The sequence below is a fragment of the Neolamprologus brichardi genome, chromosome 3 (genome assembly GCF_056152115.1).
Source record: "Neolamprologus brichardi isolate AB-2024 chromosome 3, ASM5615211v1, whole genome shotgun sequence".
In the NCBI taxonomy this organism is placed as follows: Eukaryota; Metazoa; Chordata; class Actinopteri; order Cichliformes; family Cichlidae; genus Neolamprologus; species Neolamprologus brichardi.
The window spans coordinates 18846899-18859003 of record NC_142106.1 but is presented as its reverse complement, the minus strand read 5'-3'; the positions used below and the strand labels follow the sequence as shown (position 1 = coordinate 18859003).

The following is a 12105-nucleotide window of genomic DNA, read 5'->3' as shown; positions in this document are numbered from 1 at the left end:
AATGCATACATATTACTAAAATTTGGGCTATAACAATTGTATTGATGTATAGCAACTTGAAATGCTCCCAAAAATAGCACTACAGCATGTAAAAATATAAAGATAAGCTCTGGCGGACTTGGTTCTATTAAAGGGTTAATGCCAATCGAAAGAGCAGTAAATTCACTGTAAAATAAAATACAGGTTCCACCAGGGATGCTGCTTTTTTAACTAAGGAACATTTCACCACGAAACTCCAGTCAGAAATTTTGATCAGCTGCATTATCCTTAGTACTGTGTGTTTCATGGACAAAATGTAGTTTCTTAAGCTCCGCCAGACTAATAATAGAGGCTCATTTTGAAACAACAGTTACTCCAATAAACGTTTTTCACTCAGTGTGTCCCATCTTTGGCAGTAAGAGAGGGGCGTTAGTTTCACTCTGAACCACAGGACTGCTGCTCAGGGACATCAGTACATCACACTTTAAAACCAGAGTCTTCCTCAGTACCTTCATGCTGATTTATCCATGTCTATTATGCTAAAAGTACACTATACCAATGTGTCAGGTAGAAAATTGCTTTGATTGCTACTCGGTAATTGACTTTCTGATTTTGTGTGTATATCACATGTTCAGATACTAGAAATCAGTACTACTATTTTTCAGGTTTTTGCAGACCTTTTCCATGCTGTTGTCTACACATACAGTGAATGTTTAACAGAAGTGCTGGTGCATACTGTTTCTGTATTTGTTAATAGAATAGAATAATGCAGATGTTGCTGCATTGCAACAGCATTTTGCAATGCAGTACAGTACGGCCTCATGTACCACACACCGCATATGATGATGTCATCATCCAAGTATGAAGCAGCATGAGTCCAAGTAAAACTATGACTCATTACGTTCTGGACCTGTGAGCGAAGCTCCTGGTTCTTGGTAGGTTATTACGAGAGAATTTGCTTCAGTTCCAGGAAGCAGTATCTGTACAACACAGAGTCTTGACTTAGATATGTTTCACCAGGAAACAAAGTGTTTGTAATGCTTCTTAGTTAAGCTCAAAGTTACTTCCTAAGTGGCAAGGACTCTTTGTGATCAGACAGCAAGGGGGAGACATAGACTATGAAGTGACGTATTCAGACACGACTTCAATCATACAAATGTATTACCTCAACTTCCTCAAAGCATGAGGAGGACTTGAAGAGATCTGTGTCTCTGGTGAGGTAGAGAAAGACTGAATTGAGTGAATTGGGGCCTGAGGTGCAGTTCAGGAAAGAAAATAGTAGTTTAGACCAGTTGTTGTGCACATAGATTCACAAATCCCACCAGAACATGGAGCTGCTGACTAAGTAATTAACAAGATAACGATACATTTGTTTATTTATAAGAACATTATTGTCCACTGACTGTATGTTGAGCAAATAGTGGACCCAAATGCAGACAATAAAAACTGAATGTACAATGAATAAAAAGCCCTTTGTTAAGGGTGATTATATGAGTACAAATAAGAAGATAAAGTGAACAGGGACGAAAACTAAACTAAAACCTAAACTGGAAGAAACTAAACTATGACAACTATGACAAAAGACATGAACATGATTCAGGACAGGAGCATTTGAGAAGCTATGAGGAAAAAACATGAACATGGAACATGAGCATGACCTGGGTTGAATCGTGAAATACGTGAGCTTAGCGTTACGTGGAGGAAAGAAACACAGATGATCTGACAAAGACTGAATGAAACCCGCAGACGAAATACACAGAGGGGTAATGAGGGAAGTGGAAACACCTGGTGAAAAGCTGGCACTAATGAGCATAATGACATCACAGGGAAAAAAGTACAACTAAACACATTCAGCATAGAAGACACAGGACACCCAAGACTTTCAAAATAAAACAGGAAACACAGAGACATGACAACACAAACCTGACAATATGGAACACACAGACATAAAACACAGACTGAACAAAAAACAAAACACATAAACCAAGGAGACAGATGATAGTAATGGTTAAACCAAAGCTAACTCAACCATAAATAAGAATAATAAAATAACTTAATCTCAGTTCTGACGTCACCACCCGTGTCTGGGCCTAAACTGCGCCGCAGGTCAGCAAACGATCACTATGGCATTACTGAGAGTTGAAAAACTGTCTAAAGTCTTTCATCTTTAATAAAATGATCAGCGTTCTGCTCTACCAGGTGTAAGAATTGAGTTTAACATCCAGGCATCCATGAAAACGGAATTTATGACATTTAACGGAGTTAGAAGTTAGCAGGAAGTTAGCTCGCTAGCTTTTATCTAAATACAATATAGCATGTCCTGACTGCGGGGTTTTGGAAACAAATTAAAACGTACAGCTCTGTTATCACTTCCAACATAAATGAAGACAGAAAACTAAACAGCAGTGACGTTTGTAGGGTTACTGAAGTTTGGCTAGCTGGTATATAATGATGTGCTACGTGACCGCTAGCGACACAGCTATGTTAGCATAATATAAACAAGCTAACTTTTTTTCCACTCGATAAAAGTTAACGTCAGTGTTCTCGGTGGTCAGGAACAAATGTAATCGCATGGCAGGATGCTGTAAATGGACCAAACTTCAGCCAGGAGAACAACTGAGATAATCCATCCACAATACGAGGTTAGTCATTCATATACTGCTGCATGGGCTGGGCTGTAGTTACATCCTAAGGTTTTAAAAACTGAGCTTAAATAAATGATTAGCGGTAATAAAAGCCGAGGGAGGTCAACAGTGATCACTGACTGTTTTAGGAGCTTTTTGAGATTAGAAGAAAATACAAAACATGTTAACAACACAAAAGCCATATTAAACGCAGACTACTTTAGGCCCGGAAGTAGGATTCGTCATGTCATCACTTAACAACTGGATACTACAGTACGTATATGTGTGTTTTCTTCATAGAGCATTGTGCTTAGAAAGGTGAGGGGGATGATGAATTAAATCAATTTTGGATTAAGGCAAAATGTGGAACTAGTCATCACTATGGTTAAATAACAAAGCAGCCATAGCCCCACACCTTTATATGTGCAGTGCAATACAACATATCAACTGATAGGTCCACATGTAGCTCCACATTTGGTCATTTTTAGTTTTATATTGATGATAATTATGACATTATGACACAAGAAGGACGTTCATGTACCCCTGCTTTCCTAAAAGAAACGTTTTATAAAATGTAATATACAGAGCAAATAAGAAACATAATACATTACTTTTTATTTGATTTTAACTACAATAATAAAGACATTACTACGTTAGCATGGGAGTGCTAATATTGACATATGAAGACTAGCATGAAGCTAATGTACATTTTGACATTGACATAATCATTGTTTTTGTCTTTTAAACCAAAAACACATCAAATGTGAGAATTATGCAGTTTTCAGTTCAGCGCAAACAGCAGATTGATCATCAAGTCACGAGCTAACAGTGTAGGCAAAACATCAGCTGTTAAAAAGTTATAAAGTTAAAAAAGTTAAACAAATAAAAATGTTACTTTAATCCTGGTGATACATTGATCATTATTGTTCATCATGATCTTCATCCTCAGACACTCCAGTTATAGATGATCAGACTCTCTCATTTTTGTCTCAGTTTCAGCTGCAGGAGGAACAGAAACTTAGTGGGACTTTTTTTAAAAGCAGAATTTAATCCCATATAAGCAGTGTTATACAAAAGTTGCACTTTCTATTGTTGCCATGAGAACTAGCTCTGACCTCGGACCTCATTAACAACAATACGAATCCCTGATGATAATTTTCTGTCTTTATCTGCTGTGACATTTTTAAATCATGAATATTTTCTTCACTTAATGAACATCAACATACAAACATGCCTGAGGTCACTTGCTGAGCCACAATTAAGGATCTGTTTCAGAAAGTGTAATAAGTTGAGAAGCTTCGTTACACCACTGTGGTCAGTTGGCATCTACTGTCCAACTGGAGGAGGCTGCAAATGGAAGACGTGAATCTTTCACAGCAAGAGGTTAAAGTGTTTCTGCTGCTTTTAAGTTATTTTCAATCAGATGTATCCATCGCCTGATTTCATACTTGAATTATGTTAGACTGACAAAATAAGTTTGAAAAATAGTTTTATGATTGATTTTTTGACATTTGTTTGGCAGCTACGGTGCTGTATTGGACCTCTGACCCTGTGTGGAAATTGAATATATTAGTCTAAATATATTTTTTTTTGTTTCACTCTTACCTTGAGTCAACCTTTGCACATGGATATACACAGTATCAGTATACCAGTGAACAGGATGAACAAAAAGATTGTGTATGCCAGCCTGGGAAGAGATATCAGAGGAGGAGAAGGAGGAGGAGCAGTTGTAGACGGAGCTCGAGCTGTGACACAGAAAAAGTTTTGTCATCATTTTTCCTGTTTAGGACCAAATGTTACATGAAAAGTAAATAAAGAAAATCCATCGTTCATGTAGTGGTGAAGAGTTTACTGTGTAAACGGACTAGCTCTTATAAAGCACTTTTCTACTCTCATTGAGCACTCAAAGCGCTTTATACAACTCGTGCATTCACTTTTATCTACGGTTTTTAGTGCTTCTATCTAACATTCACTCGCATTCACACTCCGATGGATGCACCAGAGGGCAACATGGGGTTAGTATCTTGCCCAAGGATATTTAGCATGTTGACTGGAGGAGCCTGGGATCAAACCACCAACCTTCTGGTGAGTAGGTGACCCGCTCTACCACCTGAGCTACAGTCACCCCAGTATGTGTGTATTTACATAAAAACATTCAACAGGACACATCGAGGTGTGTCTGAAATGTGTCGTTTAACACTAAAACGGCCTTTCACTGCGTTTTATGTTGGAGCCACTGAATCTGCAGGAAGCAGCTCATATATAGTTTTAAATCAAAGAAACCTGAAGAGCTTCATGTGGATGACAATTTTTTCAGTCAGATTTTAATTTGCGTTCACTACTGAGAATGCTAAACACAGACCCTGAACATGTTTGGGACCCTAAAAATGTTGGGACACTGTATGTAAGTAAATCTAATGCAGTGCAGGTCCATCTTGGGCCTATAGTGAAGGGACAAGAGGGGGATAGGAGGCTCCTCCTCGTCTGCCGGAGACGAGGTTGGTGTGGACCTCGCTCTGAAGAAGGAATTCCTGGACTGCTGGTGGATCCGTAATAAACATCTGGCATAATTGCACCAGGGAATTATAGTGAATATAGAAAATCGTATTTTTATTGGTTTTAGAATTGTTTTATTTAGTCTCCATGAGGATTTTAGTATATTAATAACATTTTATTGCGTATGTTTTTTAAGAGTTGTTTTTTTTTTTGTCTGGAAATAAACTGTTTCCGATTAGACCTGCTTGTGCCCTTGGTATTTGACTCGCTTGCTCCCCCTTGTATTTAAAATAATAATTCTACTCAGCAGGACATTCTGGCGCATCGGCTTTCGTATCCGCATTACATAGGCAAACAGGAGGATGAGGGTTCTGATTTATAGTTTTACTGCTAGACTACTGGATACCTGTTCCTAAAACCCATCAGACGAAAGCTTCATGAAACTTAATATCATCATCATCACCTCTCACTTCCAGCAAAATCTCTGGTGACTCTCCTTTTGTGGGATGAACACACTTGTAGGAGCCTTCGTTCTCCTTGGACACATGGATAAAGCTCAACCTTCCGTCAGACGTTTTTTCAATAAAAGTACCATTTCTGTAGAAAGCAGCACTGAAATTGGACGTAGACTCCTTTGCATATTTTTCCTTATAGGAGCAGTTTAGTGTCACACTGTCTCCCTCAGTCTGAGGAACAGCAGGACCCTGCAGGATGACACCAGCTGAAATGCAGAGAGAGAAACTGTGGTCTCTGACTCTGGTTTTTGTCCTTGGTTACAAAGTTGCAAAATGCGTTCATTTATTTTTACTTAAGCTACAACATCAACAATCTGACATTACTTAGCAAGCTTACTTGTCACTGTGATGTTGATGGTGTTGCTGCACTCCTCGCTGTCAGACTCACACCAGTACACTCCACTGTCTGATGGGTAGACACCTTTGATGGTGCAGGATGATCCATTTAATTGGCCCCAGGTCTCACATGAAACAGAAGACTTTGTGGAGGTGTTTCTCTTCACTGTCCAGCTGCTGAAGCTGCCTGGCACTGCACAGCTCAGAGTCACAGTTTCATAATAGAAGAAGACTGACCTGCTGGGATGGATGCTGAGAGTAGCAGCTGCAGGTTCAAAAACATCAGGTCGAGACACATCAGTTAACATGCAGTGTGTGGAGATCAATGACATGAACATCAGAGAAGTAACCTGTACTGATCGTAAGTGCTAAAAGAGACGGGAGACTCACAAAAGATTAACATGAGAGTCAGAATAAATATTCCATTAGACCAGCAAATATGAAGAGACGAGCTACAACAGCCATTATAACTAAAATTGGATCAAGATGTAGATTATTCTGCTGTACATGCTTATATATAACAGTCACGGTCTGCTGGGCTGTATCATTGGAGGGGCAAACTGGCATCCACTGTTTAGCATTAAAGTACAGTCTAGTGTTACATGTTACAGCTGCAAAGTCGGAAAGACACCTTCTCAACTGTTTAAGGCTTTAAGAGCATTAAAAATAATAAATGAATCAATGCAGTTACACAGTGAAGACAGAAGACAATGTTAATGTTCACACTGCACTGAAAAAGGCTGATGACTCACAACTAATAAACCTATGTGTAAATTGAATTAAAAGTAACATCTGTAATAGAAACATATTGATTTACCTTTAACAAAATCCAAACAGTGGATGAGAGTCCACAGTGAGAAAGTGGTAAGAGACTCCATGGATTTCATATTATAGAAAACAATATGAAAAACAAGTCCACAGTGTGTGGGAGAATAAAACATTTGTCTCTTCCTTCTTCAAATCAACACCCGTGTTTCAGTTTTAAACCCCCGAATTAAGGAAGTGTGCTCAGATGGGCAGTTTTGCTTTTAAAGGTTACTTAGTGAATGTCCTTGACGTTTCTTCGTGTCAGTCAAAATAAGAGCTGGCTGACATAAACTATTGAAAAGTGCTTCAGTGTTTGATTATTTTATCTTACTAACCAGAGGAGACACTGGGTCATCTTTTATGAAAGGAACTTTCAAAACCAAGATTATAAGTATTTATATTACTTTATATGTAGTGTTCAGATTGCATTGAAACAAGCAACAAGTGTCAAAATGTCCACAAAGTGGAGACAGACAGACACACTAATGATGATGACATTAGTGAGACTATTTTTCACCAGGAAGCATTTCTGATCACAGAGCTGAATTCAAGATTAAAGATATCGTTCATTAGTTTAAACAGATATAAAAAAACAATCAGTATCAAAATAAAAGCTGATAGTTCAAATCCACTGAAAGGAGCTTTAGCTGTCAGTTTTGTAACCTTATTCATGGCACATGTATTTATATTTGTCCACATTTAATTTGTGTAGATTATAATATACATATGGGCAAACAGACCAAAGGACAACTTTTACAACAGGGCAATAGCCCTAATCAATGCTAACAGCTGAACTTATTGGCTACCTCCCTGTACTTTTTTGGGGGGTAACAACAATAACAATAATAATATTTAAATTTATAACAAGGTATAATGTGCAATAACCATACACTTCTTCTTCTTTTTATTACTCAAGTTACTGTGTTGTGTTGTACATAGTGCAAATGTGGGACAGTTTTTCCAATTTCATTGTACTATGTATGACTGTACAATGACAATAAAGAGTTATCTTATCTTACATTTATGTTGCATATTAGTTTTTGCAATATTATTTTTTTATATTTAAATAGTTCATTATCACTTATCTTACCTTATAATTTATTTGTGTGACATAAGTTATTTTTTGTGGCACCTTGTTGGACGTAATTTTGGTTCATCCATAATGTTTACAGTAGGAATGTTTTTGAAGTGTAACATGTGTCATGTGCATCAGGAAGATAACAGAGTAAAACGTTGAGTGCACACTGTCTTCCTGTGTTGGTGGTTATTAAAGAAGATATTTCTTTCATATTTCATCAGAAAAGAGCTGTCTCTGAGAGAGATCTTAAACATTTAACGGTTCTGAAACTATCGAATGGCATGAAGCAGAAAGCCTCGCTCATATAAGGTTATTAGCCCTGGTCTTCCTTATATGAACAAAATGCAATGGAGTACACAATTTTAGCCTCTTATGTGCAATACAATTTTGTTTTACTTTTGAGACTCAAATGATTCACAGTGGTAATTTACTCAAGTGCTGTGCACAACAAGCGAGTCCTGTATTTCATGACATTTGTATTATGTCTATACTCATGCAGCACATTGTGAAACATGCTGTGGTTGCTGGACTGTTTGCTCTCCTTTTAGTTTAGTTTAGTTCTTTTAGAAACTGAAAACAATCATTAATCCAGGATCGAACCTTGTATAATCATCAATAAGTCATTAGATTATTGTGTTTTATTATGCTTACTATCAAGGATTTAGGCCTTCATTTTTGTCATTTTTTCTGTCCTCAGAGATGAGTACATGCACAGCAAGCTACAGATATGTTTCCTTGTATTGTAATTGTTGTGGGAGCCAAGTTAAGATAGTTCATATGTTTTAGTATTTATATTTTGCTGTTGTTAAGCTTGTTTGTGTAATTAATAATTTAGGAAGTAAATGCATGTTTATGGTGGAACTAAAATTATTTTATTGCTGTGTTGGTTTGGTTACGTAGTACCATGAATACATGTGCCTTAAAGACTCGTGTTTATAGTAAAATCCGGGCATCACGGATGTTTGCAAATTAGCGCATGCGGTGCGGGAGGGGGAAGAGAGAGAAAAAGAGTTAATACGGCATAAGCTATACGCGGCAGCAGGGTAGAACAGAGCCACACGGTTTTCCTACCGTAGTAGGTTATTTTGTTGAGGATAAATTAAACCTGACCACTCCTGTAAGATGCAAACTGTGGAATAAATTTGTTGTTACATCTTTTCACATCGGAGTCCCGTGGAGTTCTTTTTCCTCCTCAAACTGACGTACGCGAGTGAAGCACGGGAAAACTGGTCTCACGGCTTATACAATTATTATGTAGAGAAAAATCTTAGTTTCCTCTTACTTTACTGTATATAAAGAGAGTAGTAAGAATACTGTTGGCAGAAAGACACAAAAAGTTAAAAAAGTTAGTTAAAAAAAAAGTTGAAATTATCATAGGATGCTCACCTAATCTGGCAGCACATTTAAACATCAAGGAGTAAATACAAATTGTACAACACATCTTAGGTGTAATGGTCTGGTAACTGGTCAAGATAACTTGTACATGCATACAAGGTAGAGAAAAAAATTATGTATATAACTGCTTAAAATATGTGCCACAAAAGAAGACGGAAATGTTTGCTTGAAGCTTTAATGCTGCAAAAAAGAACAAACACCATCATACATTAGTGTGTGTTTTATGGGAGTTTCATGCTTTGAGTGTCAGTCCAACACTGTCATTTGACGATGTTCTTGGCGCAGACAGATGGCAGATGATATCCACACCATGCATCAAGCCAGCAATTTGAATCTGCAAGATTCAAGAGCAGAAATCATTCAAATGTTACTCAAATGAAAAACCTAAAGAACCAGCCTTTATGGCTTGTATATTTGATCACTTCAACCAGTCATACACATTAAGCACTCATTGATAACTGTTCTAAATTACCTCGAGAACTCATCTGCAGACAGTTCTCGTAGTAACCATTACTGGGCTCTCCCCAGCACCATTTTGAAAAGGAGAAACTGGTCCCATCATTCCACCACCAAGTACCCTTGTAGAAGACAAAATCTGAAAAAGAAGTAGTTCAGACAGGCCTGTGTGTAATCCTAACCAACAGATCAGCTCACTTTAATGCAACCACACATAACTTTCTGTATATCTAACTGGCAAATCTCACATTAGGCATATTATTTACCTGGTTAGTAATCTCTAAAAGGCAGATCCTCAGATTGTTGATGGACATTTTTGACATAATATTGTATATGTTATCATTAGTATCTGCCTCAGGTTTCACTGGAGGTGGGAATTAACATTTTCTTTTGACAAAATACCTTGGGTCCTTTGCTTCCTCAAATCCAAACTGGAGTGTTGCCAAACAGCTGAATAATCCTTTGGTGCTCCCAGTAAGTGTGCACTGATGCAAGGTTTGCCCCCAAGCCCCAGCAGTGTCTCTTCAATGAAGACGGACAAAGCAGAGGTTTTTTAAAACAATGAGTGGTTCAATCAGGTGTTAAAGATGATAAAAGTAAAATAAAATTACCTTAGCAGAATCCCAACTCATGGGTGTTTGATTGTAGGCAAAGCAGCGACTACCGACTTGAGTCCAACCGTAAGGACAATAAATGCACCTCTTGACCTGGTGACTCTTGGCTGTGGACAAGTGAACAGTTGTACATGTGTCTCTGGTTAATATCTTATTTTGTATTACTTTTAATTATTATATATCCAATAACTGACAAGTCATACAAGTAACATTGGACATATAAACATTAGTTAAAGGATTGGTGGTGTACTGGTGTGCAGTTATGTGTATGAAGTACAGGGCGTTGTCTTTCCTTCACGTTGATATATATATACATAGCTGTATGCTTTGTATTTATTAAGACAATATAATTAATTGTAACAATGGTAACTTATATATCTTTTCTATTATGTTGGATTCAGCATGACATTAGTTATTGAAAATCTGGAAAATGCATTTCACTTGTGGGCATCAATCCCTTTGCTTTAACTCTCATAAATAAGATGCATATTTTACTATTAATTTTTTATTTTTAACTACACTCATATATAAATAATGGAAATTATACTGCCATACTTACCACCAGCCGTGGTTACAGCCATCATTGCACAGAGAAGTGCACACAGAGTCAGCAGCTTCATAGTGATGTTAGTGTCTCTGTGGAAAAAAAGCTACTATCAATTTAATACAGAAAGGATGAAAAAAATCTGAGTTTGTCAAAGAACATTTACAAAAATAACCTGGAACTATCGATAAAACAGCAGTGACGTGCATGCTGTTTTTCATACTCTTCTTGTATGAATAGTGTGTTAAAGACAAGCTGTGCTCCGATGAAAATACACTGAAACCAGTGTTATTAACAGCATTTGATAGTCTACTACTATATAAAAAATTATCTTTGGACTAGCAATAATTATAATAATAATAATTCCATTCAAATATTTCTCTCTTCATGTGTTTTCTTTCCAGAAAACAACATATGACTGCAAAACCAAATATTTTCAAACCATTTCAGATCATTCATCCTACAATCAATGTTTGTAACGTTCATTTAACATCACAATTTGTTTTCTGTTTTCTGCTGATGTAAACAACCAACATGGCTTATTTAACTCCTATTTTGACTGTTCCTGAAGCCAGAAAGGAAAGAATGAAACAGCTCTCCAAATAAATGGAACGGCCTCTCCAGGTTCCAACACAGAGTGGAAACAGTTGCGGTCCAGGAAACAGTGGGACAGTTTCTCTCTGAGTGCCTGATTTTTAAACTGTGACCTGCAAATACGTCAGTGACGTCAACAGAAAGAGGCTTAAATTCACTGGAAATGCAAATATAGATTCCATCAATGACGCTACTTTTATGACGTTCATGACTAAGTGAAATGGCACATGAGCTCTCTCTTACAGTCAGCAGCATCCCCCTCATTACTGTCTTTTTCCTGTCCAAGCCCTGCTGTGTTTTTCATATTGACTCTGGCAGAATGCCTAAGCTCTTGGGGAAGTGGATCCAGGTGAATCATCTTCACCACCAGAGATGGGCAGTAACGCGTTACTGTAATCCGATTACTTTTTTGAAGTAACGAGTAAAGTAAGGGATTACTATTGCAATTGTTATTACTGTTACTTTCCCGTAAGCACGCTGCGTTACTGCGTTACTAAAACCATGATTTTTTGCGGGAGTGTCTCATGACAATGACGTAAGCGAGTGCGACGTTCGTGGCAACAGCAGTGTGCAGATCAACAATGGATAATATATCGAGTGCGGGAGAGAGTATGAGCGTGCAGCGTTTAAAGTGTGGAAGTACTGACGTTACTTTGAGTTTGATTCT

At 37.5% G+C, this 12105-nt stretch overlaps 2 protein-coding genes across 2 annotated transcripts; both read right to left on the bottom strand.

Moving 5' to 3' along the window:
- Nucleotides 1-4214: 4214 nt before the first annotated feature.
- On the bottom strand, nucleotides 4215-6891 carry LOC148103740 (Fc receptor-like protein 5). Its single transcript, XM_087839202.1, has 4 exons — nucleotides 6768-6891; nucleotides 5952-6215; nucleotides 5563-5820; nucleotides 4215-4348 (listed from the first exon to the last, which is right to left on the bottom strand). Exons 1-4 carry the CDS (start codon nucleotides 6889-6891, stop codon nucleotides 4215-4217), a joined length of 780 nt encoding a protein of 259 aa, XP_087695328.1.
- A 2599-nt stretch (nucleotides 6892-9490) lies between these two features.
- LOC148103739 (macrophage mannose receptor 1-like) lies at nucleotides 9491-10920 on the bottom strand. Its single transcript, XM_087838204.1, has 3 exons — nucleotides 10860-10920; nucleotides 9703-9825; nucleotides 9491-9564 (listed from the first exon to the last, which is right to left on the bottom strand). Exons 1-3 carry the CDS (start codon nucleotides 10918-10920, stop codon nucleotides 9491-9493), a joined length of 258 nt encoding a protein of 85 aa, XP_087694330.1.
- Between the last annotated feature and the right edge of the window lie 1185 nt (nucleotides 10921-12105).